Raw genomic sequence first — 26,237 nt, 5'->3', positions numbered from 1 at the left:
CTGGGATTAGAACCCATGAACTCCCAGGCCTGTGCTCTATCAACTACGCCATGCTGGTTCCCAGCATGGGAGGGAGGCTGAGGGACTCCCCCGCCGGCCCCGTGGGGGGTCCGTCACCCAGACTTATTCCCCGTCTCCTCCGCGGCCCAGCCAGAGGGCCCCGGCTGATGTTCAGACCCTACAGGCAATAAAGGCACTATTATTTATGTATATTAACGTCTTCCGCTCTAGACTGCAAGCTCATTGTGCACAGGGGGATATGTCTGTTATACTGTACTCTCCCAAGCGTTCAGAACAGTACGCAGTCATTTGACTGACTCAAGACCCTCCCCTCCTCCTCCTCTAACGAGAACAATGAGGCCACAAGGTTACCTTCTTACCACACCTTGAAGGAGTTGGGCGCTTTTCTGTTCGTTAGTTCCCAGAACACTTTCACATCACCTTTCTCACTCTGCCCTTACAACATCCCTGCGAGGTTGGGGGAGGCAAGTATTCTTGTCCTCATTTTGCAGGTAAGGAAACCGAGGCCTAGAGAAGTTAAGTGACTTGCCGAGGTCACAAAGTAGGCCTTAGCGGACCTGGGACTGGAACCTACGTCCCCTGACTCTCCAACTCCAGCTAGTCCCCACTCCTTCCACGTTGTTATTATTATTATATTTGTTAAGGGCTCACTAGGTATCAAGCACCGTTCTAACGGCTGAGGCAGATACAGGTTAATCGGGTCAGAAGGCGGTCCCCGTTCCACATGGGCCTCGCTGTCTAAATAGGTGGGAGAACAGGTATTTACTCTCCATTTTGCAGATGAGGAAACTGAGGCCCAGAGAAGTCAAATGACTTGCCCAAGGTCACCCAGCAAGCAACTGGTCTTGCCAGGATTCAAACCCAGGTCTTCTGATTCCTCGTGCTCTTTTCGCTAGGCCGTGCTACTTCTTATATTAATCGTAATAACAATTATGGGATCTGTCAAGCGCTTACTATGCGCCAGGCACTGTACTAAGCGCTGGGGTGGATACAGGCAAATTGGTTTGGTTACAGTGAGAGAAGCAGCGTGGCTCAGTGGAGAGAGCCCGGGCTTGGGAGTCAGAGGTCATGAGTTCGAGTTCCAGCTCTGCCACTTGTCAGCTGTGTGACTGTGGGCAAGTCACTTCACTTCTCTGTGCCTCAGTTACCTCATCTGTAAAATGGGGATTAACTGTGAGCTTCACATGGGACAACCTGATGACCCTGTATCTCCCCCAGCGCTTAGAACAGTGCTCTGCACATTGTAAGTGCTTAACAGATACCAACATTATTATTATTATTACAGTCCCTATCCCATTTGGGGCTCACAGTCTCAATCCCCATTTTACAGATGAGGTCAAGGAGGCCCTGAGAAGCAGCGTGGCTCAGTGGCAAGAGCCCAGGCTTGGGAGTCAGAGGTCGTGGGTTCTAATCCAGTTCTGCCACCTGTCGGTCGTGTGACTTTGGACCGGTCACTTCACTTCTCTATGCCTCAGTCACCTCATCTGTCAGATGGGGATGAAGCCTTGTGAGCCCCACGTGGGGCAACCTGATGACCTTGTATCTACCCAGCGCTTAGAACAGTGCTTAAGAAATACCAAAATTAAAATTAATTAAAGTGAAATGACTTGCCTAAGGTCACAAAGCAGACAAGTGGCGGATTAGAACCCCCATCAGGGTTCTAACTGTTGCCCATTATTGCCCCCATTGGTCTCGTCGGCCCCTCGGCACTTTACTCGAGGGGTTCTGGCCCCACTCCCCACACAGTCCCTAGCCCTAATCTCCCGGGCCCCCCAAAGTGCCCTAGGGTTCCCGGGCTTGGGAGTCAGAGTTCATGGGTTCGAATCCCGGCTCTGCCGCTTGCCAGCTGTGTGACTTTGGGCAAGTCACTTAACTTCTCTGTGCCTCAGTGACCTCATCTGTAAAATGGGGATTAAAACTGTGAGCCCCACGTGGGACGACCTGATCACCTTGTATCCCCCGGCGCTTAGAACAGTGCTTTGCACACAGTAGGCGCTTAACAAATACCACCATTTATTTTAAGGGAATGGACGGCCGGGGAAAAGGAGAGGTTCCCTGGACCGAATCCTTCTCTTCCTCCCTCCTCCTGGCTCCCTGCCCACCCCCGGCCCTAGTCGGCGGGCTTCTCCAATAGCAGAGGCGAGAGCCAACCGGCCGAGGGAGGATGAGGGAGAGCCGCCTGCCTCCTTCTCCACCCTGGAGAACCGTCAGGGCTCCGGAGGGCGGAGGGCTTGGCCGCCGGCTGGGCCTGCCTCGCCCACCCGGCCCGGCTGACGGGGAGAGGGCGGGAGGACCTGGGTTGGGCCGGTGTGGGAGGGGAACGATCGGGGGTGGGTGGTCCTGCTGGGGGGAGGGCGGAGGGGAGGGATCTGGTGGGGGGGGGTTTGGTGGGGGAGGAGAGCAGGGAAGTCCTGTCTGGTCCTGCCAGAGGCCCCGACCCCGCTCCGCCCCCCTTCCCTGTCCTCAGATGATCCCCGCCCTTCCCCAGCCGGCGGGGCGGCGCTGGGAAGGAACGAGAGGGAGGCAGGGGGCAGGGCCAGGCCAGGGAGAACGCGGGGTTCCGTCAGAGAGGCTTGCCGTTGCGCTGAGGGGCCGGGCCGAGCCGGGCCGGGCACCTCCCCGTGACTCCCTGCCGGGCTCGGCTCCAGGGACGAAACTAAACAACATCCCAGAAACAGGGAGGGGAAGAGGGAGGGAGACACAAGCGTGCACGATGCGTGCACACACAAACACACGCACGTGCTCACTCACGCACAGATGCCCACCGCCCCCATCCACGCAGACACACACTCATACATAGATGTACACACACCCACATACACCCATTCACACACACTCTCAAGCACAGATGTACACCCTTTCACACACAGGGCCCCCCAACACGTACGTAGACACTGTCAGACAGACACTCACGTACACACACATCCTCAGATGTACACGAGCACCCAGACCCACCCAGCCGGAGGGGTGAGGACGAAGCCCACGAGACAGACGGCGGGCCCCTCTGCCCCGTCTCCCGGCAGCCGGTTTGGCCGGGGCCTAGGCCCCAGCCCTGCCACGAGCTCGGCTTCCCGGAAAAGCCCCGCTTTTCCCCATCTCCCATTCCCTTCTGCGTCACTCTTCCTCCCTCTGCTCTTCCCCGTCTCCCTTATGTACATATCTGTAATTTTATTTACTTGTACTGACGTCTGTTTCCCCTACTCTAGACTATGAGCTCGTTGGGGGAAGGGAATGTCACTGTCTATTTTCGTATTGTACTTTCCCAAGCACTTAGTACAGTGCTCTGCACACGGTAAGCGCTCAATAAATACGACTGAATGAATGAATGAACCAACGAGCGTCCCCCTGCCCTGACACGACACTCCACGCTGGGCCCTGTGCACGCGTGCGCGCACACAGACTCACACAGCGTTCAGGAAGCTGCCGGCCCGCAGGATTCCCACTTGGTCCCCCCCAACCCCGCCGCCCGACCCCTCACCATGCTGTTGGCGGCTTTGCCCGTGTGGCTCTCCATCTGTTGCCAGAACTTCTTGGATTCCAGGACAATGTCTTCGTGGGTCATGCCTGTGCCAGGGGTGGGGGAGGCGGGAGAGCGAGTAGAGGGAAAAATCAGGAAAGGGGACAAATCACCATAAAAAGTTAGAGATCACGGAGCGGTGAGGGGAGGACTGGTTCATGCCTGCCTGGGGCCTGGGGGTCCATCAACGTAGCGGGAAAGTGGGCGCGTGCATACGTGTGCATGCGGGTGATCTTTCCACCTGTCGCATTAGAACAGCAGTCCCCAGACGGTCTGTGCTTCGATGGGGCTCAGGATGCCACTGTGGAGAGCGCCGTTTAGTGCTCAGCACAGTGTTCCAGACGGCACTTTGGAAAATACTATTCGGTGCCCTGGAGAGTGCTCTAGATGGAGCTCTGGATAGCACTTGTTCAGTGCTCTGGATAGCGCGCTCCATGGGACTCTGGTTAGACTCTGTGAGCTTCCATAACCGTACAGCAATCACGGTGCAGAGACCCCTCCGGAGTCTCCTGGAACCGGCGCTTTCTTCCTCCGGGAAATGGGCGGGAGTGCAGACCGATCTGCTCGGGTAGATGCTGCTCTAGCTCCCTCTCAGTCCTTGCCCATCCACGCTGAGAAATCCCGGCCGGGATTTCTCTGAGCGTCCTGGGGCGGCCCAGGGGCGAGAGAGAGAGAGGAAGAGGCCCAGGAATCACCCTTTCGGGGTTCAAATTCCGGGTCACTCCAGCTGGTCTTTGACCCATCACTCCCTGTCTTGGTGGGCTGCATCGCGGGGAGCTGCTGGGCTCCCTCGTGCTTCCCAGAGATGGCTGCATTTCAAGGGCAGGAGTTCATTCATTCACTCGTATTTATTGAGCGCTTACTATGTGCACAGCACTGTACTAAGCGCTTGGAACGTACAATTCGGCAACAGATAGAGACAAGAGTTGTGAATGTCCCCTTGACCCTCTAGGAGTGTTTTCTCCAGGAACCCTACCCTAGCCCACTGGCAACTTGAGGACAAAGCATCCAGAGAGATAATAATAATAACTGTGGTATTTGTTAAGAGCTTACTCTGTGCCAGGCACTGTTCTAAGCACTGGGGTGGGTACAAGGAAATCGGGTTGGACGCAGACCCTGTCCCACATGGGGCTCACGGTCTCCATCCCCATTTTACAGATGAGGTAACTGAGGCCCAGAGAAGTGAGGTCACTTGCCCGAAGTCACACAGCGGACCAGTGGCGGAGCTGGAATTAGAACCCAGGTCCTTCTGACTCCCAGGCCACTAGTTAGTTGTGCTTCCTACGGAGCTCTGCACACAGCGGGGCTCAATATGTACGACCGAATAAATACAACACGTTCCCTGCCCACAGCGACCTTACAGGAATCAGACCTACTAACTCCACCGTCCTCCCCCAAGCACTCGGTCCAGCGCTCTGCACAGAGTAAGCGCTGGGCAAATACTACCGGTCGGCCGGTCGGTGGATCGACGGAGCGCTCCGCACCGACGGGCGAAGGGCTCCGACGAGAATTGGAACTTCCTCCCGCCCCCGCCAAGAGTATCCCATCCCCGGATGCGGAGGCAGGGCTCCTCCGACGGCCGGATGGGGGACGGAGAGAGGGGAAGGGCGCGGGGGCCCCGGGGTTGGTCCCGCCCGCGGCCCGCCCCTCGGCCCGCCCGCCGGCCCCCGTCCTCACCCGAGTATTGCTGCAGCAGCCAGACCTTGAGCTCGATGAAGCTGTGGGCGAAGTGGCAGCTGTCTTCCCGCAGGCAGCCGTAACGCACCTCATGGCGGCACACGTCAAACTGGAAGTGCTCCTGGAACTGGCGGATCTTGGAGTACTTGAGCGTCGTGGAGCGCACGATGTGGACCAGGCACCTGGCCGGGGAGGGACCGGAGCGGATGCGGGTCGACCAGTCCTCGCCGGCCAGCCATTCGCGTCTACTGAGTGCTTACTATGTGCAGAGCACTCTACTGAGCGCTCGGGAGAGTTCGATACGACAATGCAGCAGACCCGCGCCCCGCCCTCAACGAGCGTACGGTCTGGAGGGCGGGGAGACCGACGTTAAAATAGATAAAGAAATTACAGATACGGACGTAGACTGTAGGCCGCCAGGGGACCGATGTTAATCATGCCGGTGTTCGGCAGGTGCTTCTTCTGCGCTGAGCACTTGGACGGATACGGGTTAATCAGTTAATCACGATGCAGTCCCTGACCTGACCGTGGCTCACGGTTCAGTGTTAAGGGCTTACTACGTGCCAAGCACTGTAATAACCGCTGGGGCAGACACATGATAATCAGTTCCCTGATTTAATTTAATAATAATAATAGTAATGATGATGATGATGATGATGATGATAAGAAACCTGTCTTTGCGGGGGAGGGAGACGGGGTGAGAACGGTCATCGGGGGCCGCGGCCGGACGCAGGCAGACGATCCAAGGTGGACCGGCCCTCCCAGACCCCCTGACGGGGCTCTGGGGACTCGGGCCAGGGGTGCCCCCGTCCCTGCCCAACTCCAGATCCCCACGTGGGACGGCCCTCCCGGTCCCTCTCAACTCCCCGCGGCGGCCCGGGAGGTCAGCGGGAGAGTTGAGGCCCCCTGGGGCCGGCCGGCCCACCCAGTGACACTCACTTGTTGTCATAGAAGCTGTGCTTCGCTGCCAGGTTGGAGCAGACGGCCGGGGAGTCCTTGGTCCCTTTGCTGATGATGCGGGGCTTGCTGTCGAAGCAGATCTGCCAGGCCGGATGAGCAGACTCAGGGCCAGAGTTGGGGCCCGAGCGCGGGCCTGAGGCGGGGCCCGGCAGCGGCGAGGAGGGGAGGGGGACGGAGGGCGGAGGAGGAGAGGGGACAGGAAGTGGTAGGGAGACCCTGGCAGGAGGCGCCGCGGTCACGGGCCCCATCGGGTTGTCCCCCCTGTCGATTCTCCACCCTGGGGGTGACCCAGGCAGGTCCTTGGCTCCCACCCCTCCCCTCACAAGTCCCACCAGCCCTCATCCCTGGCTCCTCCCCCAGATGGGAGTCCCAGCCGTGGGCCCGCCGGGTGACCTCGGGCAAGTCACTTGCCCTCGCGAGGCCTCAGTTTCCTCATCTGTACAATGGGGATGGAGGGAACGTGCCTGTTTATTGTTATATTGTCCTCTCCCAAGCGTGTAGTTCAGCGCTCTGCACGCAGTAAGCGCTTAATAAATACAAATGAATAAATGAATGAATAAGCCCTGCCTGGAGAGCCTCCAGCCTCCCGTCACCCACTCCGGCCCCGGTCCGGCTGGGGTGATAAGCCCCGCCTTTCCTAATCTCACAGGGATGCTGGGAGGGTAAAATGGGATCGCGGCGGGGAAAGCGCTTCAGGATAACAGATGACTAGCGTCCGGTGAAAGACGCTAACCCTCCTGCCTATCGCAAGATGTTCAGGGCCCGGCGGGTTGGGACCGAGGGTGGCGACTTGACCTGCGGCCCCAGCAAGACTTCTGGAGGCCCTCCGGACCTCCTCGATCCAGACTCCCTTACCCCGCGACGCTCGGTGGGGGAGGGAGGGAAGGGGGAGCGAGGGGGCACAGAGGAGGGGCATCCCCAGGCTCCAGGGCCCGGCGCCGCCCACTCCATCCCACCATCCCACCCGGCCTGCAACGGGTGGGAAGAGCCAACGGTCGGGGGCTACCGCCTCGGGTGTGAGACCGGCCCTCCCTCCCTCTCCCCGCCCCTCCCTCCCACCGACCCCGTCGCCCGGCCCACCCCCGGCCCCGCCACGGCTCCGGGGGCCGCACCTCACAGAGGAAGGTGAAGATGCCTTGGTGCTCTTTGAGCAGCTTGTCGATGGTGAGCGTGCCCCGCCTGACCCCGCCCAGCGGGTCAAAGAGGAGGTCGCGGTTGAGGGTGCCCTTCCTCTCCTCCGTCCACACGTCAATCTCCTCCTGGTGGTACGCGAAGGTGCAGTTATCCCCGTACTTACAGTCCTGCTTGTTAATCATGTCTGCAAAAGGCAACAGACACACACACGCACGCACGCAAGCACAGACGCACGCAAGCACATACACACACACACACGCCGCCATGCGTGGGGCGGGTGGGAGGGGGCGGGGCGGTGGGGGGAAGGCCCTCCAAAAGGGCAGGCGGCCTGCCTCCCCCCTCCCCATTCCCCGCAAACCCAAAGGGGGCCGACAGCAGGAGGCCAAAGGGACAGTGGGAGCCGGGGGCGGGGTGGGGGGCCCCCGAGACCTCAGAAACCGAGCCCGGAGCGGGGAGGAGGGACCCTCGGAGCCGGCCGGCAGCACCCCGCCGTCCTCCCTCAACCTCCATAATCCCCCCTCCTGCCTTGGACAACGACTGAGGCTGCCCGGGGCCACCGGACCCCCTGCCTCTTCCCCGCTGGGTGGCCGGGTCCCCTGGCTGGGGGCTGGGTGGACCCAGTGCCCGCCCCCCCCCCCCCCCGCCCCCGGCCCGCCCCGCCGTCTCACCTTTGCACAGGTAATAGGAGCCCACGAAGTTGGTCTTGGTGGGGCGGGGCCGGATTCGCTTCCAGGTCTTGTCCTCGGAGCTGCGCAGTCTCCCCAGCAGCACGTCCCGCTTGCACTTGTGCTCCAGACCCTCCCGGAAGGTGTAGTCGCCGGCCCTGGGCCCTGGGGACGGGCGGCACGGGGGCAGCGGCTTGGGGTGGGGCCGGAGGGGGGCCGGGCGGGCAGGGGCAGGGGCGAGGCGGGCAGGGGTAGGGCCGGGAGGACCCGGGGAGGTACCTGTCTTGGGATAGCACAGCTGGCAGGCCTGTTTGAAGAGGTGGGTCGGTGCCAGGGGGTTCTTGACCAGCAGGGCGGTGTTGGGCATCGCGGGCTCGGGCTGGGACAGGAGGAGGTCCGCCATCTTGGGCAGAGGGGGGTGGCTGCCGCTGCCGAGACTGACCTGCCGGGCCCGCGGACGTCACAGCCCGCACGTGCTCCCCCCCAGGGACCGCCCCCTTCCCCCTCCCCGGCTCGGACACGACCCGACCGGTCCGGCCCCGGCTCCCCGGGGGCCCCCCGGGCCACTCACCACCGCGGGGGGCTTCTGGCTACTCCCGCCGCCGCTGGGGGTTCGTAGGTCGGAGGGGAGGGTCTCCTCTAGAAACGGGGGAAGAGATTCGATTCGTCTTTCCAGGCCAGAGGGGTGCAGAGAGGCAGAGGGGCTCGGGTTGGGGGGCCCATCCGCCCTCCTCCCTGGGGCCGTGATCCTGCGGGACTGGGTGGGAGTCCGTCTGCAGCCAGGCGGCGTGGGCTAGCGGAAAGAGCCCGGGCCCGGGAGTCGGGGGACCTGGGTTCTAATCCTGGCTTCGCCACTTGCCTGCTGTCTACCTTGGGCAAGTCACTTAACTTCTCCGTGCCTCCGTTCCCTCATCTCCAGAATGGGGATTCAATACCTGTTCTCCCACCTGATTATCTTGAATCTACCCCGGCGCTCAGTACCGTGCTTGGCACACAGTAAGCGCTTAACAGATATCACAACTGTCGCGTCTCGGAAACACACGATAACCGCCGCACGCATTTGACACGTCTTGACGGAACTGATGTGGACGAAGCTCAGCTGGATCCAACACGTGTATATAAAAGTGTACATGAGCACAGTGGGTGCCCATTAAATGCCCTTTGTGGTGATGGGAAAGGGACTGAGGCAGGAAGCTGGTGATCCACCTCGAGGCCTTGTTGCTCTGGGGCCTCCGGAGAGTCCAGCCCCAGCTCCGCACCCTCTCCAAATCTTCTCACCCTCCCCTCAACCCACCCAGGGGCAACTCCCCGCCTCCCAGGTACCAGCTCTCCTTCATTCATTCATTCAATCACATTTATTGAGCGCTTACTGTGTGCAGAGCACTCGCCTAAGCGTTTGGAAAGTACAGTACAGGGATGCACTCACCCCCGGAGAAGGAGTCCAGAGTGTCCAGGGAAGCACGGACTGGCCCAAAGCTGTCTAAGGCATCCATCCGGGCCTCCGTGTAGGGCAGCAGATCCAGCGGGTCGAGGGAGTCCAGCGGGGGCCCCGGGGCGTCAAAGGCGTCCAGGACAGCGGAGGCCAGCTTCTTGGTGGGATCCATGACCAGGCCGAAGGAGGCGGGGGGCAGGGGGGTGGACACGGGGATGGAGCCGGGCACCACGGGAGGCAGGAGGGGGGTGCCACCCGGGAACACGGGGATGAGCTGTGGCATCTCGCTGGGCAGGCTGGAGGAGAGGCTGCCCTGGACCAGAGACTGTGCGGGGACAGGAGAGTGGGACACGGTCAGGGGGTCTCAGTTAGGCTTCCCCGGGGAGACGCCGTGTCACCTCGGGGAAGTCGCTCAACCTCTCCGAGCCTCGTTACTCCAGCCGATCGTAATCACCGTCGTAATAATGATGGTGATAATATCCGTTACGTGCTCACAACGTGCCGAGCACTGTACTAAGCACTAAGTACTAAGATTATCAGGTCGGAGAGAGTCCCTGTTCAATACAGGGCTCGTAGTCTAAATGGGAGGGAGAACAGGTACTGAATCTACGTTTTAGAGAAGGATAACTGAGGCCACAGGTCTCCAGGTCCCACAGGAGGCAAGTGATGGAGGCAGAATTAGAACCCAGGTCCTCTGACTTCCAGGCCTGGGCTCCTTCTACAAGGTCATGCTGCTTCCCATTGTGGGAAGGGTAGAGGTAGGCCTTATACTAGTGTGTACTCCCCAAATACCCCTTTTACTGGTGTGTACTTCCCAAATACCTGGGACAGTGCTCTGTACAAGGCAGGATAGCTTACTAATTGGTGAGGGGCTTCTGAGAAGGAAAGCAAAGAGAAGCAGCACGCCCTAGGAGCCCGGACCTAGGAAATCAGGGGACCTGGGTTCTGATCCTGGCTCCACCGCCTGACCGCTCTATGACCCTGGGCAACTCAGTGAACCTCTCTGGTCCTCAGTTTCCTTCTCTGTAAAATGGGGACGTAGTACGGGCTCCATCTCCCCGTTAGACTGGGAGTCCTACGTGGGTCAAGGACTAAGCGTGGCTCAGTGGATAGAACACGGACCTGGGAGTCGAAAGGACTCGGGTTCTAACCCCGGCTCTGCCACTTGTCTGCTGTGTGACGTTGGGCAGGAGTCTGGGGGGGCACCTCAAGCTGGACAAGGCAGGGGTGGAGGGAGCTGAGAACTAATAATAATAATTGTGCTGTTTGTTAGGCGCTTATTATGTGCCAAGCATTCTATTAAGCACTGGGGTGAATACAGCAAATCAGGTTGGACATGGTCCCTGTCCCACAAGGGGCTCACAGTCCCCAATTTACAGATGAGGTACCCGAGGCCCAGAGAAGTTAAGTGACTTGCCCAAGATGACTCAGTAGGCGAGTGACAGGGCCAGGATAAAAACCTAGCCCTTCTGACTCCCAAGCCCACGCTCTATCCACTAGGCCACGCTGCTTCTCCAGGAGGTGGGGACCAGCCTCTACTGAGGGTCCCGCAGGAGTGCTGCGCCGGGCACTCGTCCCTGGCAGGAGCGGGCACGGTGGTGCGCGGGGGTGCGGAGTCCTCACCAACGCATAGGGCGAGTCCAGCAGCGAGTCCAGTTCCGGGCCCAAGACGTCCCCGTCGGAGAAGTCCTCTGGGCTCTCGGGCCCGGCCCCGGGCCCGCCCCGGTCCGGCGGGGTCAGCACGGAGGAGGCGGCGGCGGGAGGGAACAGCGGGGAGGGGTCGGAGCCCAGGGCCTCGGCTCCAACTATGGATGGGACCCCGGGGAGCTCGGGCACCTGCAGGTTCAGGGTGGAGTCTGGGGAGAGAAGGAGGGAGGGAGGCGCGGAGGAGAAAGGAGGAAGCCGGGGCTCAATTCTGGCCGGGCCTCAGCCACCCCCACCCGTCACACGTAGGTCTGCCCTGGGCCGTCGGGCTGCGGGCACGGCTGGGCGGTGCCGGGCCACCCCGTGCTCTCCGGCCACCCGGAGAGTCTGCTCCCCGAGCTCCCCCTCAGCCTTCGGAGCGGGGTGGGGGAGGCGAGCTGTGAATGGCTCCCGGGGGCACCCCCGTGGGCGCTCCGTTCGATGGGGGTGGCGCATCCGGCCCCCCTCCCCCGTCCGCCCCTTCCGGAGAAACGCTACCTGTTTCGATGTCATCTATGGAGCCTGGTCCGTCGGGTGGGCCCTGAGGGGGGTGCAGGGGGCGGCCCGGTCAGTGCCACCATCGGCTAGGGCCGGGCCCCCTCCGCTGCCACCCACCACCGCCCGCCATCCCTGTCAAGCACCCACTGGGCCCCCTGGCCACCACCCTCCCCTCAGGAGCCTGAAAACGGGCCCAGGAACTCACCGGGGACCAGCCAATCCATAGCCCCGCCCCAACCAGACGCCCCAGACCCGTGAGGTGACCCAACGGCCCAGCGGCCTTAGGGGAAGAAACGGAAATGCTCGTGGAGTGGTGAAGCCACACCGGGCACATCTGCTCCAGTTCACAGACGGCTGCGGGCCGGCCTCGGGCCGGCCTCGCCTATACTCCATAGCCTCTGGGCCTCCAAGACCCTCCTCTCCTAACCTAGGGGCCGGAACAGTTCGGTATTTGGGCTCCCCAAGTGAATGGAAGAAGCATTCCTTAATGCCACCCCTGGGGAGGCGAGAAACAAGGATTTGTCTGTTTTCTTGAACACTGGGTAACTATGTCCTGTTTCCCCACTAGAGAGCAAGTACCTTGAGGGCAGGGACCAGGAACCACCTTCTACCTCTAGAACCCACTTAGAAACCACTATTTTATTTTTTTGTATTTGTTAAGTGCTTACTATGTGCCAACCGCTGCATCTTAATGCACTGGGGTAGACACAAGCTAATCAGATTGGACACGGCTCCCAGCCCTTCCACTGTAGAGCTCACAGTCTAGCAGAGAGAGAGAACAGATGAACAGTGTGGTCTAGGGAAAAGAGCACGGGCTTGGGAGGCAGAGCACCTGAGTTCTGATCTGTTGTGTGACTTAGGTGTGTGACTTCTCCGGACCTCAGTGACCTCATCTGTAAAATGGAAATTAAATCTTCCTCCCTCTGATTTAGACTGTAAGCCCCAAGTGGGCCGGGGACTGGGTCCAACCTGATTATCTTGTATCTTTCCCTAATGCTTAGAATAACATTTGACACACAGTAAGCACTTAACGAATACCACACAAAATTAAGAAATCTAAGCATGGAGAAGCTGAGGTCCAAGTTCACACAGCAGACAAATGGCAGACCTGGGATTAGAACCCAGGTCTTCGGACTCCCAGGTCTGCGTTTTTTCCACTAGACCACACTGCTACTCTGTTCCAGCCTACAGTCCCAGCCACCTGCTGGTCCACTCATTCATTCAATCCTATTTATTGAGTGCTGACTTTGTGCAGAGCACTGTACTAAGCGCTTGGGAAAGTACAACACAACAATACACAGACACGTTCCCTGCGCACAATGGGGTTACAGTCTAGCGGAGTGACATACATTAATAGAAATAAATGACATATGGCAGGGGGGATGAATAAAGGGAGCAAGTCAGGGGGACAAAGAAGGGAGTGGGAGAAGAGGAAAGCGGGGGGCTTAGTTGGGAAAGGCCTCTTGGAGGAGATGGGCCTTAAATAAGGCTTTGAATAGGGTGAGTGTAATTGCCTAATGGATTTGAGGAGGGAGGGTGTTCGAGGCTAGCGGATTTTAGCAATGTTGTGAAGGTGGAACCGACAGGATTTAGTGACGGATGGAATACGTGGGTTGAATTTCAGGAGTCAAGGGTCCCCGCAGAGGATGCCCGGGTGCCCCCACACTCTGGTCTGAGAGCCCCCCAACTCAGCTCCTGGGCCCAGCTCCCTCCTCCTCCCCACAGACCTGGGCCCCGGGGGCTCTCGGAGCCTCCGTCCATCCGGACCAAAAGGATGCGCGCCCTCAGGCCGGCCAGGGCAGAAATGAGGAGTGGGCAAGCAGGCTGCCCACGGGCACTGCCACACTGGGCTGGGAAAGGGGGCTCTCCTTGCCCGGGGTCTCCCCTCGCGGAGTCATACCTGATCCGCCGCGTCCGCTGAGGTGCCGTTGCTGAGCAGAGAGAATGTTTCGAGTTCCTGCTGTGGAAGAGCAGACAGATACAGACAGACAGACAGGCAGTCCGGCCCAGGCCCCGGGTGAGGTTTCCGCAGCTTTGGATCCACCCTGCTGCAGGAAACCACAAAGGGGCTCCACTCCCCACCCCACCATGGCATGGCCTGATTGGTTCCAAGATTCTCATTCTTACTGATGCCCAGAAGCTGTGCCCAGACGCACACCCCCTCAACAAACCCCTACCATTCATGACCCCTTCCCTCACCCCTGAGTCTTTTAGAGGGCAGACTCCCAACCCACCTCCCCCAGGAAGCCTTCCCAGATCACCTGCCTACTCCACCGGTCCCCGGCCTTGGGTTGTCTGGGTGGGGATGGCGCCCAGGGGTCCCTACCATTCCATGCCCAAGATCACCCCTGCCCAGAGAGGTTCCCTCCCTCCTCCCCCATGCCCAGCGGGAGTACAGAAGAGGCAGAGGGAGCACAGAGGGAGGAGAAGGAGCACAGAGGGAGCAAAGAAGAGGCAGCAGGAGCACAGAGGTAGTAGGTCGCCTCTATTGGAGAAGCAGCGTGGCTCAGTGGAAAGAGCATGGTCTTTGGAGTCAGGGCTCATGAGTTCGAATCCCAGCTCTGCCACTTGTCAGCTGTATGACTGTGGGCGAGTCACTTAACTTCTCTGTGCCTCAATTCCCTCATCTGTAAAATGGGGATTAAGACTGTGAGCCCCACGTGGGACAACCTGATTCCCCTATGTCTACCCCAGCGCTTAGAACAGTGCTCGGCACATAGTAAGCGCTTAACAAATACCAACATTATTATTATGTTCCAATGGAAACAAGCTCCTGCCAGCCTCAGAGGGAGGGGCAGAGATGTGGGCTGGCTCTCCCCTGCCCGCCAACCAATCAGTCAATCGATCTTATTTATTGAGCACCTACTAGCTGCAGAGCAGAGCACTGAGTGCTCGGGAGAGAAAAACAGAGAAGCAGTATGGCCTAGTGGAGAGAGCACAGGCCTGAGAGTCCGCCTGTCTGCTGAGTGACCTTGGGCAAGTCGCTCCACTTTCCTGTGCCTCAGTTATAAAATAGGGATTAAGATTGTGAGCCCCATGTGGGACGTGGACTGTGTCCAACCTGATTAGCGGGTATCTACCCCAGCGCTTAGTAGCACGGTGCCCGGCACATAATAAGCGCTGAACAGATACCATAAAAAAACCAAACTGAGGCACAGGACACTTTCCCTGACCTCACGGTGCTTGCAATCTAATAGGGGAAGAACGGAAGACAGGAAGGCAGAAGGCAAGAATGCTTTGTACATCACGGGAGCCGGAAGGAAAACACGGACCAAACAGGCAGCACCAATACGTGACGGTGAAACAACTGAATGCATAAGCGCCCACCCACAGACATGCACAGATATGCACAGACACCACACAAAGACAGCCAGACATGGACGCAGATCCAGACAGGCATTCAGAGGTTGGGGTTCCTACCTGTGGTCTCTTGTAGGCTTTGCGCACCCGGAGCCCCAGTTTCTGAGCCAGCTCCTGGCCAAGTTGGGTGACACTTTCATCCTAGGGGAGCGAATATGCCATGGAGAGGGGTCAGGGGGAGAGTCAGGGGGCCGGGTGGGATGGGGTGAGAGGGTTTCCAAGGTCTCTAAGGTTCCAAAGGCAGAAGAGATCACCCTCATGTCCTCCCCTTCTCCCCAGTCTCCCTACCTCCCCTTCTTCCCAGCCTCTCCTTTCTCCCAGTCTCTTTGCCTCTCCCCATCTTCCCTTCTCCCTGCCTCCCCTCTTCCCCGTCCTCTCCATCTCCTTCTCCCCAGCACCCCCGTTTCCCCTGGTCCCCATCTCCCCAGCCTTTCTCTTCTCCCCAGCCTCCCTGCCTCCCCTTCTCTAGTGCCGGCTTGGCTGTCCTTGTGGCTGCTCTTTTCTGCCCCTTTGATCCGGTTTCTAGACTCCCCTCTGGCCCCTCTCCAGCTTCCCCACAACCCCCTCACAGTTCAGGGATCCAATCTGGGTCTCAGGCCGGAAGGTCCGAGCAGGGACAGGAATTTCACTTGCCAGTTCCCTCCGAGGCCCTGGCCTGAGATTCATTCACCCAAGCCCACCCTTGGCCTGCCCCTGGCCCCGGGAGGATGTTTATGGGTCCGCGGTCCTGATGGGTAGCACAGGAGGAAATAGATTTCCACTGCGGCAGCAAGAGGGTCTTTGGCTAGACCCAAGGAAAGACTTTTTGTGGGGGGAGGGAGACAAAATGCTGAAATAAGCTTCCAGGGAAGAGGGTGGGACCCGTTTCCCCGAGGTGAAACTTGCTTCTCCTCACACAAAACCGGACTCTGATAATCTCTGTTCCCTTTTTCTGTGGGGTGGGATGGCGGGGTGGCATGAGGGACTCCACCCAAGGGTCCCAAGGGCAAACTTAGACACAGACACACACCAAATGCACGCACGCACACACACACACACACACACACATACACACTCCTAGACCAATGCCCCCACACACATAAATATGTGCCCATGCATTCACACCAATACCCATGTGTACACACACATACACATACACACACACACACTTACGTGTGGGAGGGTCAGGGAGCAGTGGCTGCTGCATTCGTACGCTTCCTTGTGTCTCCCCAGCTCGTTCAGCGCGCGGGCTTTCCTGAAAAGGGCCCTGATGTTGTCCTGGTCCAGCTCCAAAGCTTTCTCACTGTCCTCCAGCGCTTTTTCATACAGGCCCTGGACAGGGACAGGGGGGAAGGGGATCACATGGACGGGGACTCTTCTCCTGCTCCCCAAGTGAACTCCTCCTCCCCTACCAGCCTCTTTCTCTTCTAATTCCTGGGCAGAGATGGAATCTGTCCCATCCTAGCTGAGCCCTCCCCCCAGGGGGGTGGGGGCTCTCCTGCTGATCCCTCCCCAACCCCTTCCTGGGATCAGGGAACCTTCTCTCGACCTCTTCCCAATCCCTCTCTGAGGGGGCTCTTTGGCTGACTCCTCCCCAATCCCTCCCTGGGACAGGGGAAACATCCTCTGAACCCCTTCCCAACCCCTCCCCTAGGGGACTAACCTCCTGATTCCTCTCTGAAGGGCTCATTCATTCATTCGATAGTATTTACTGAGCCCTTACTGTGTGCAGAACACCGTACTAAGCGCTTGGAGAGGGGAGACCTCCTCTAGACCCCTTCCCAGCCCTTCCTCAAAGAGGCTCTCCTGCTGCCCCCTCTTAAGGTATTTCTTCAGCACTTACTAGGTGCTAGTCACTTCATAAGCACTGGAGTAGATATAAAATAATCTGGCTAGACACAGTCCCTGTCCCATGTGGGGCTCAGTTTTAATTCCCATTTTACAGAGGAGGTGACTGAGGCCCAGAGAAGTGAAATGACTTGTCCAAGGTCACCAGGCCAGACAAGTGGCGGAGCTGGGATTAAAACCCAGATCCTCCTTATGCCCAGGCCCATGCTCTATCCACTGGGTCATGCTGCTTCTCCCCTCCCCGGCCCCCAGCCAGAAAGGGTGTCCCAAGCTCTGACTTCTAGACTGCAAGCTCACTGTGGGGGGGAATGTGTCCGTTTTATTGTTCTACTGCACACTCCCGAGCACTGAGTACACTGCTCTGCCCACAGTAAGTGCTCAGTGAATACGACTGACTGACGGATGACTGACCATGGTGAAGTAGCAGGCGGCCCGGTTGACGTGCAGCTTGCAGAGCAGGTCCGGGGGCAGGGCCACCTCGTCGGAGGCGGCGTAGTCGGCCACGTTCAGGCCTTCCACGTACTGCACCAGCGCCTGCTTGAAGTCCCGCTCCCGGTACAGGTCGTTCCCCTCCGCAAACAGGTTCCGCACCAGCTTCTGCAGGAAGGCCTGGAGCGGGAGCGGGACAAGAAGTAGAGACGGGGGCTCCCGGAGGACCCCTTAGCCCCCACCCATGTTGCCCCACCCAGTCCTTACCCCCGACAGCTTGCTTGGGCAAGGCTTTGGGGCAAGGTTTCGAGTATGAGGGCTTTCCCATCCACTCTGAGGCCGGGGATCGGTCAGCCCTGTGTGTGTGTGTGCGGGACGGGGGCGTGGAAGGCGACAGGCAGCTCCGGACCCAGGTGGGACCTTTCCCCAGACCCCCTTCCAAGAGCAGGGACCCTCCTTACCTCATAATCTTCTTGCCTCAGGGGTAAGGTGGACCTGAGGAGAGTTAGAAGGAAACGTCAGGACACCCGGGTGAGACCCAGGCCGAGACCGATCCTGTCCTCCGGGAGTGGTGAGGGGGTGACGGGAGGGGATGGAATGAGGCTCCCCAGGGGTCCGGCCACGGAAGCCAGGTGTGGCAGCCCCCAGGTTCCCATCTCATCCCCACACAGTAAGTATTTAAAATGGCACCATTATAAGGAAGAGGATGTGAGGGAGGCAGGGAGGACGATGGGGTTGGGAAGGATGAGTGAGGGGGTGAAAGGGGTGTTGGGGGTGGGTGGGGGGAGTGAAGCTGTGAGAGAGAGGGTGGGGGGGGGGTGTATGAGGGAAGAACTCTGAAACCGCCGTTAACCCACCACCCATTGCCTCCTGCCTACCCCCAGATAGCGTTGAGCCCGCCGGACTTACTGGATGAACTGCAGCCCCTTCTCTATTTCATCTTTCCTCTTCTGCCTCTCCATTACCGTCTCTGCAAAGGAAAGACCCAGTGAGTCTCCCCAGGGGCCCCGGTGTGGCAGAGGGGGTGGAGATGGGAGTAATTTCAAGGCTCCTGCCTGGGCACCTCAGGAGATAAGGCCCACTTCTTCACCCCCAGGCTCAGGGCCGCCGCCTAGAAGCAAGAGACAGCCTTGTCCTCCAGCCCCGAAACTGCCCCTCTGCACTCTGGTCCCTGCCCCCGGGGCCAGCCGGCCCTTCCTTCGGGGGAAGCCCGAGGAGAAAGACCAGGTGGGTTGGCAGCATGGCGTAGTGGATTGAGCACGGGCCTGGGAATCAGAAGGTCATGGGTTCTAATCGCGGTTCCGCCACTTATCTGTTGTGTGATTTTGGGCAAGTCACTTCATTTCTCTGAGCCTCTGTTACCTCGTCTGTAGAATGGGGCTTGAGACTGTGAGCCCCACAAGGGACAGGGCCTGTGTCCAGCTCAATTTGCTGTATCCACCCCAGTCCTTAGCACAGTGCCTGCCACATGGTAAGCGCTAAATAAATACCATAATATTACACTATAGTAGAGTTGGTAGACAAGATCCCAGCCCAGAGGAGCTTCCAGGCTCAGGAACCTCATCTTATCTCAGCTGCCTAACCAGATGAATTGCCCCTTAACCCCAGAAAACTCTACTCTAGATCTACTCACTGTACTTTGACTTCATCTAACTCACCTTTACCCCCTTGTCCACATCCTTCCTTCAGGCCTGGAACCCCCTCCCCGTTCATATTTGAAAGACCACACTATACCCACTCTCGAAACCCTCCTACGTCACAACTTCTCCAAGGAGCCTTTCTTTGGCTTATTATCATTATTATGGTATTTGTTAAGTGCTTACTAAGTGCCAGGCACTGTTCTTAGCGCTGGGGTGGAGACAAGCAAATCAGGTTGGACACAGTCCCTGTCCCACGTGGGGCTCACAATCTCAATCCCCATTTTACAGTTGAGGTAACTGGGGCCCAGAGGAGTGAAGTGACTTACCCAAGGTCACACAGCAGACAGGTGGTGGAGCCGGGATTAGAACCCATGATCTTCTGACTCCCAGGCCCGTGCTCTATCCATTTCACCATGCGGCTTCACCTCCCCTCCCTTCTGTTTCACACTTGGCTGAGGACCCCTTCGGCACTCACCCCAACCCCACTGCTCTTATGAATGTAAATTTATATCCTACTATTTTATATCCTACTATATCCCCTATCTGTAATTCATTTTAATACCTGTTCTGTCTCTCCCTGTAGACTGTAAGCTCCTTGTGGATAAGGATCACGTCAACCACTTCTATCGTACTTTCCCAAGCGCTTAGTACACTGTTCTGCACGCGGTAAGCATTCAATAAAGACCACTGATTGACTGGACCAAATGTTTTTCAGCTGCCTCCCCAGGTGGAGTGTAAATTCCTTGTGGGTAAGAAACAGGTCACTTCTTTCTGTTGTACTTTCCCAAGCCGCGAGTAGAGAGCACAGTGCCCAGCGGGCATTTAATAAAACCAATACTACTCTCTATTATTACTATTACTACTATTATTAGAGAAGCAGCGTGGCAAGAGCGCAGACTTGGGAGTCGGAGGTAGTGGGTCTAATCCCGGCTCCGCTACTTGTCAGCTGTGTGACTTTGGGCAAGTCACTTCACTTCTCTGTGCCTACATTACCTCATGTGGAAAATGGGGATGAAGACTATGAGCCCCACGTGGGACAACCTGCTTACCCTCTATCTACCCCAGCGCTTAGAACATCATTATCAAAATATCATTATTATTATTATTACTACCACCACTAAACACTCACACCTCTCTAGCCCCAGTTCTAATGTACACATCTTCCTAGGTGCTGGACCGCCAATCTCTTCCCTCACTGGGACACCGCTGTCCCCTTCAAGTAGCTCCAAGTCCAGATTTGATCCTGAATGTTAAGGAGGGGGTCGGGGCAGCTATCAGACAAATTCTACTGTACTCTCCCAAGCAGTTCGTTCAGTCGTCTATACACCGCGGGCTCTCAATAAATACTACTGATCGACCAATCCATTGGAGTAACTGATGTGGGAACTGCCACATTTGTCAGAGAGGTTAGTACAGCCCGCTGCACACCGTATGTGCTCAATAAGTACTTCGTTTATTCATTCAATTATATTTATGGAGCGCTTACTGTGTATGCTCTACTAAGGGCTTGGGAGAGTACAATATAACAACAGACACACTCCTGCCCACGACAAGCTCACGGTTTGGAGGCAATACAATTGACGATGATGATGCTGGTGCTTTGTACTACACTATTTTACAAAAACGCAGTCATTTAGGGATTCTGTGACTTCATCTTAGAGAATGGCGGAAAGGGAACGGCAGGCAAAACTGCCTAAAATCTAAGAATCCAGAACAGATCAAGCTACTCCACCCACCTCCATCTTGCCCGGTCAGGCGATTAATGGGCGTTACTGGATGGAAGAAACCTGAGGGACAGGGAAAGGAAGGGAAATTGAATCCTGAGAGGCTCGAACAGACCTCTGGAGGCCTCCCAGTTTGTGGGGATTCCTGGTGGGATGGTTGGACTTTGGCTAAGTAGATGTCCACGGGAATGGGGGGAAGGACCCCCATAATAATAGTCCTAATAACTGTGGTATGTTAAGCGCTTACTATATGCCAGACACTTTACTGAGCACTGGGGTGGATACAAGCAAATCGGGTTGGACCTCCAGCCTCAAGGCTGAAACCCAAGTCACTGTCCCTCTCTCTTAGGTCACGGGGTGAAATGGAAGCCCCTTTAAGGGGGCTTAATGGTGATTATCATGGGGGTCGGCTGCCTGAACTGACTAAAAAGCCAGAGAGGACTGGTGGAAACAAAATGGGCCAGGGAGCCAGAGGACCTGGACTCTAATCTCAGCTTCGCCACTTGCCTGTTGTGTGACCTCAGACGCACTTAACTTCACCGTGCTTCAGTTTTCTCATCAACAGGATGGGGATTCAGAACCTGTTCTCCCTCATACTTAAACTGTGAGGGCCCCGAGTGGGACCTGATTAGCTTGTCTAATTATCTACCCAATTCAATCGTCTTTATCGAGCACTTCCAAACCGATTTGCTTGTATCCACCCCAGGGCTTAGAACAGTACCTGGCACACAGAAGTGCTTAACAAATACCCAAACTATTAATAATATTACTACCCCAGCGCTTAGTAGTGGATAGAGCCTGGGAGTCAGAAGATCATGGGTTCTAATTCTGCTCCATCATTTGTCTGATGTGTGGCCTTGGGCAAATCACTTCACTGTGCCTCAGTCACCTCACCTATAAAACGGGGACTAAGACCGTGAGCTCCACACGGGACAGGGATTGAATCCCTGATTTCCTATATCTAACGCAATTTCCTATATCTACTCCAGCGCTTGCCACCCAGTAAGCACTTAACAAATGTCACTATTATTAATAGAATTACTACTATTACAAACAAGTAGTACAAACCAGCCTGTAAGCCTGGAATGTGTCTGTTTATTGTCGTACTGTGCTCTCCCAAGTGCTTAGTACAGTGGTCTATAGTCAGCATTCAATAAATTCATTCAATCATATTTAGTGAGCACTCACTGTGCGCAGAGCACTATACTAAGCACTTAGCACTGTACTAAATAGAAGAATAGAAGCAGCGTGGCTTAGTGGAATGAGCACGGGCTTGGGAGTCAGGGGCCGTGGGTTCTAATCCCGACTCTGCCACTTGTCTGCTGTGTGACCTTGGGCAAGCCACTTCACTTCTCTGTGCCTCTGTTACCTCATCTGTAAAAATGGGGATTCAAAAATGTGAGCCGCACATGGGCCAATCTGATTACCCTATATCAACCCCAGTGTTTAGAACAGTGCTCAGCACATAGTAAGCGCTTAACAAATACCATAATTATTATTAATAGAATATTAGAAGCAGCATGGCTTAGTGGAAAGAACACGGGCTTGGAAGGCAGAGGACGTGGGTTCTAATCCCAGTTTTGCCGCTTGTCTGCTGTATGACCTTGGGCAATCCACTTCTCTGTGCCTCAGTTAGCTCATCTGTAAAATGGGGAAGACTGCAAGCCCTACATGAGTCAAACTGATCACCTTATACCTACCCCAGTGCTCTGAACAGAGAAGCAGCGTGGCTCAGTGGAAAGAGCAGGGCTGGGGAGTCAGAGATCATGGGTTCAAATCCTGGCTCAGCCACTTGTCAGCTGTGTGACTTTGGGCAAGTCACTTAACTTCTCTGTGCCTCAGTTACCTCATCTGTAAAATGGGGATTAGCCCCATGTGGGACAACCTGATCACCTTGTATCCTCCCCAGCGCTTAGAACAGTGCTTTGCACATAATAAGCGCTTAACAAATTCCAACATTATTATTATTATTTTGCTCTGCCATCTGTCTCCCCCAATTAGACTGTGAGCCCGTCATTGGAGAAGGATCGTCTCTCTCTACTGCCCAACTGCCCATTCCAAGGGTTCAGTCCAGTGCTCTGCACAGAGTCAGCGCACAATAAATGATTGAATGAATGAATGAATGAAAAGTAAGGGCTTAGAGCTATGCACAGAGTAAGCGCTCAATAAATACGACTGACTGAATGAATGGTTAGTGCTTAACAGAGCTCTGCACAGAGTCAGCGCTCAATAAATAAGATTGAGTGAATGAATGAATAGAAAGGGCTTAACAGTGCGCTGCACAGAGTCAGCGCTCAATAAATACGATTGAATGAATGAATAGTAAGGGCTTAACAGTGCTCTGCACAGAGCCAGTGCTCAATAAATATGACTGAATGAATGAATAGTAAGGGCTTAACAGTGCTCTGCACAGAGTCAGTGCTCAATAAATACGATTGAATGAATGAATAGTAAGGGCTTAACAGTGCTCTGCACAGAGTCAGGGCTCAATAAATACGATTGAATGAATGAATAGTAAGGGCTTAACAGTGCTCTGCACAGTCAGTGCTCAATAAATACAATTGAATGAATGAATAGTAAGGGCTTAAAAGTGCTCTGCACAGAGTCAGGGCTCAATAAATACGATTGAATGAATGAATAGTAAGGGCTTAACAGTGCTCTGCACAGTCAGTGCTCAATAAATACGATTGAATGAATAGTAAGGGCTTAACAGTGCTCTGCAGAGTCAGTGCTCAATAAATACGATTGAATGAATGAACAGTAAGGGCTTAACAGAGACTATAATTATTATTACTAAATATATTGCTTGTGTCATAGGAGGGGGTTAAATGTTATTCTTATTGTAATAACATTATGAATATGGTTGTTCCAAGGCAGCCCCCGGTGGCGGGCTGGTGGGTGGCCCTGGGTGGGGGCCCTGTGCTCGGCCTCCGGCGAAGGCCGCCGATCCCCGGCCTCGCGTGACGGGCGCAGCCGGGCCAGGAGGCTCCTCCGCCGGCCGCGCCGCCCCGCCGAGCGCCGCTCTCCCCGCCCGCCGCTCCGGCGGCCTTCCGCCCCCCCCCCCCCCCCCCCCCCCCATTGCCAACTTCAGCCCCATTTGGGGAAGGAGCTGGGGACATTTAAATCGCAATTAACTCCCTTTTTTCAAGTGGACCCCCCCCACCCCAAACACCCCCCCTTTAAAGGATTCTGTCGTTTTGCTTTATTTTGTTTTTCCCTCCAGGGTGTGAAGGCTCGCCCCCCCTCCCCACAATTCGACATGAGATCTGGCCCCCAACGCAGCGTATTGCAACGCTTCCTGTTTCCAACCTACCCCCTCGCCTGTTAAATGGGTTAGAAAAAGCCAAAAGGACTCACCTCTGCTGGGTTTACTCCCCCCACCGGATCTATAACTGGCCTTGATAAATGGTATGATATTACTAGAGATATTATTATATTATTATTATTAGTAATAATAATAGTAAATGCTATTTAATTATAGAAGGAAGCATTTTGCTTCTGGAACTGCTGCCCCGGCAGCTCCTTCCATGTGCTTACTGAGCTCTTTACTTTCATTTCCAGGTCTCTCTCTCTCTCTCTCTCAGCAGCACCAACTGGAGAAAATGCCTCCCTGCAATTTCTTCTTAGGTCCTAGAAGGGCCCTGCTTCTTTCATCCCAGACCCCACTGCCTCTTTTTAGGGCATCTTTAAGGATCTTGGAGAATTTTTTCTTGTCCTGCTGCAGTGAGAATTTCCCTAGTTTTTTTTTGAAGAAAACAAATAGTAATTATGATGATTCATTTGAACCCTGTCAGAGATTTAGATTTCAACGTCTTTGCAATTCAGTTCTCCAGTTTCTTAGAGAAATTCTAATCGATGTGCCTGGCACGGACCTCTCCGACATCGGTTTTGCTCCATTGCTGTAATTCTGGCAAGGGGTTGAGGGGGAAAAATTATTTTCTCAGGATCCTCAACCCCTCTCCATCTTGGAGTCACAGGGAGAGCCCCCCGGGAGCCACAAGTGAAGTGATGAGCCCGAAGAAGAAGGAGCGTGTCCTAGGACAAAAACACAAGGCCTGGGAGTCAAAGGACCTGGGTTCCAATTCCAGCTCTGCCACCTGTCTGCTGTGAGACGTTGGGCAGGTCACTTCACTTCTCTGGGCCTCAGGAATCTCACCTGTAAACTGTGAGCCCGTCATTGGTCAGGGATTGATTGTCTCTGTTGCCCGAATTGTCCATTCCAACTGCTTAGTACAGTGCTCTGCACCTAGTAAGCACTCAATAAATACTACTGAATGAATGGGGATTAAAATGATGAGCCCATGCGGGACATGGACTGTGTTCAACCTTATTAGCTGGTGTCTGCCCTAGTGCTTTAGTGCAGTGCCTGGCACATAGTAAGCACTTAACAAATACTGTAAAAAAAATAGTGGTGACTCTGGGGTGGGGATGGAGGGTGGCCCTACCCCTAGCTGGGGGGGGCCCTGAGAAGCAGCATGGCCTAGTGGATAAATCACAGGCCTGGGAGTTAGAAGGATGTGGGTTCCAATCTCGGCTCTGCTACTAGTCTTCTTGAGACCTTAGGTAAGTCACTTAATCTTCTCTGTGCCTCAGTTTCCTCATCTGTAAAATGGGGATTAAAACTGTGAGCCCCCCCAATGTCCAACCTGATTAATTAGTATCTATCCCAGCACTTGACACAGTGTAAGCACTTAAATACATAATAATAATTATTAATGTTATTATAGCTCACAAGATCTCATAATAACTCCCCTTGATCTAGGGCATTATGAGAAGGATTTGGATGGAGAGACCTGTGGGGTTGGAGTGTTACTAAACTCTAACCTCCTGAGTTTGATATCCTCCTAGAATGTAGCAGAGTAGCCACACAGAAGCCTAAACCATAAGGCGGCTTTACCGGGAACAGGTAATCAGGGGAATATTTCCTCACTAACTGGCCATTTCCCATAATCTTGTCTAGCAGCTGGTGGTTATTGACTCACAGATTGTCCTTCTCTATTAGGGTAAAGGGTTCGCTGAATTTTCTCCATCACAATCACTGCAGCATCCCCTTTGGCTCCAATGCCCAGAATTCAACAATGCAAACACGCTCTCTTTTTCCTAAGAGCTCCAGAGAACTTCTCCAGGCAACGTTTAGGAGAGCTTGGGTGTGCCAGAAGGTTAATAGACAACAGCAACATTCATCTGCAGTCATTGGTTTGTCTATTTCTAACATCTTCTCATGATAACAATAGTAACACCTTGATTGGCTGGTGAAAAGATCCCTACTTTTAGCCACTTGTCGGGAGGAGTAGCAATTTGGGGCTGGCTGGAAGTAATGGAGGCTAATTTTATTTATTTTGTTACAATGATTTGCATAGAGAGTAGTGGAAGAAGCATGTGCCAGTGGAAAGAGCACTCTGGGAGTGAGAGGACATGGGTTCTAATCCTGCTCTGTCCCCAGAGACTGTAAGATGCCCCTCTAGACTGTAAGCTCGATGTGGGCAGGGAATGCATCTACCAACTCTTATAATGTACTCTACCAAGCATTTAGCACAGTACTCTGCTCTACATAAGCGCTCAATAAATACAATTGATCGACTGGCTCTGCCATTTGCTTTCTCTGGACCTAGGTTTCCTCATCTGTAAAATGGGGATTCGATACCTGCTTCTTCCTCCACCACCATAGAT

General features: G+C 55.6%; 1 protein-coding gene across 2 annotated transcripts in view; it reads right to left on the bottom strand.

The window, feature by feature from the left end:
- ZC3H7B (zinc finger CCCH-type containing 7B) overlaps nt 1-24,139 on the bottom strand; it is a 30,786-nt gene extending 6,647 nt beyond the window's left edge. The window contains exons 1-17 of one of the 2 annotated variants that reach the window (XM_029078899.2): nt 23,925-24,139; nt 18,113-18,173; nt 17,665-17,698; nt 17,186-17,383; nt 16,100-16,258; nt 15,008-15,088; nt 13,488-13,544; nt 11,588-11,630; nt 11,030-11,262; nt 9,401-9,731; nt 8,546-8,613; nt 8,254-8,416; nt 7,978-8,139; nt 7,288-7,493; nt 6,155-6,255; nt 5,216-5,397; nt 3,500-3,585 (exon numbers count right to left, since the gene is read on the bottom strand). In XM_029078899.2, the coding sequence (XP_028934732.1) occupies nt 3,500-3,585; nt 5,216-5,397; nt 6,155-6,255; nt 7,288-7,493; nt 7,978-8,139; nt 8,254-8,416; nt 8,546-8,613; nt 9,401-9,731; nt 11,030-11,262; nt 11,588-11,630; nt 13,488-13,544; nt 15,008-15,088; nt 16,100-16,258; nt 17,186-17,383; nt 17,665-17,698; nt 18,113-18,165 (2,157 nt within the window). In that variant the 5' untranslated portion in view covers nt 18,166-18,173; nt 23,925-24,139. Of the gene's footprint in view, nt 1-3,499; nt 3,586-5,215; nt 5,398-6,154; nt 6,256-7,287; nt 7,494-7,977; nt 8,140-8,253; nt 8,417-8,545; nt 8,614-9,400; nt 9,732-11,029; nt 11,263-11,587; nt 11,631-13,487; nt 13,548-15,007; nt 15,089-16,099; nt 16,259-17,185; nt 17,384-17,664; nt 17,699-18,112; nt 18,174-23,924 lie in introns of both variants that reach the window. The other variant, XM_029078898.2, reaches the window with a different exon arrangement.
- Between the last annotated feature and the right edge of the window lie 2,098 nt (nt 24,140-26,237).

Source organism: Ornithorhynchus anatinus, chromosome 14, assembly GCF_004115215.2.
Source record: "Ornithorhynchus anatinus isolate Pmale09 chromosome 14, mOrnAna1.pri.v4, whole genome shotgun sequence".
Lineage (NCBI taxonomy): Eukaryota > Metazoa > Chordata > Mammalia > Monotremata > Ornithorhynchidae > Ornithorhynchus > Ornithorhynchus anatinus.
This window is presented reverse-complemented; position numbering and strand designations above follow the sequence as displayed.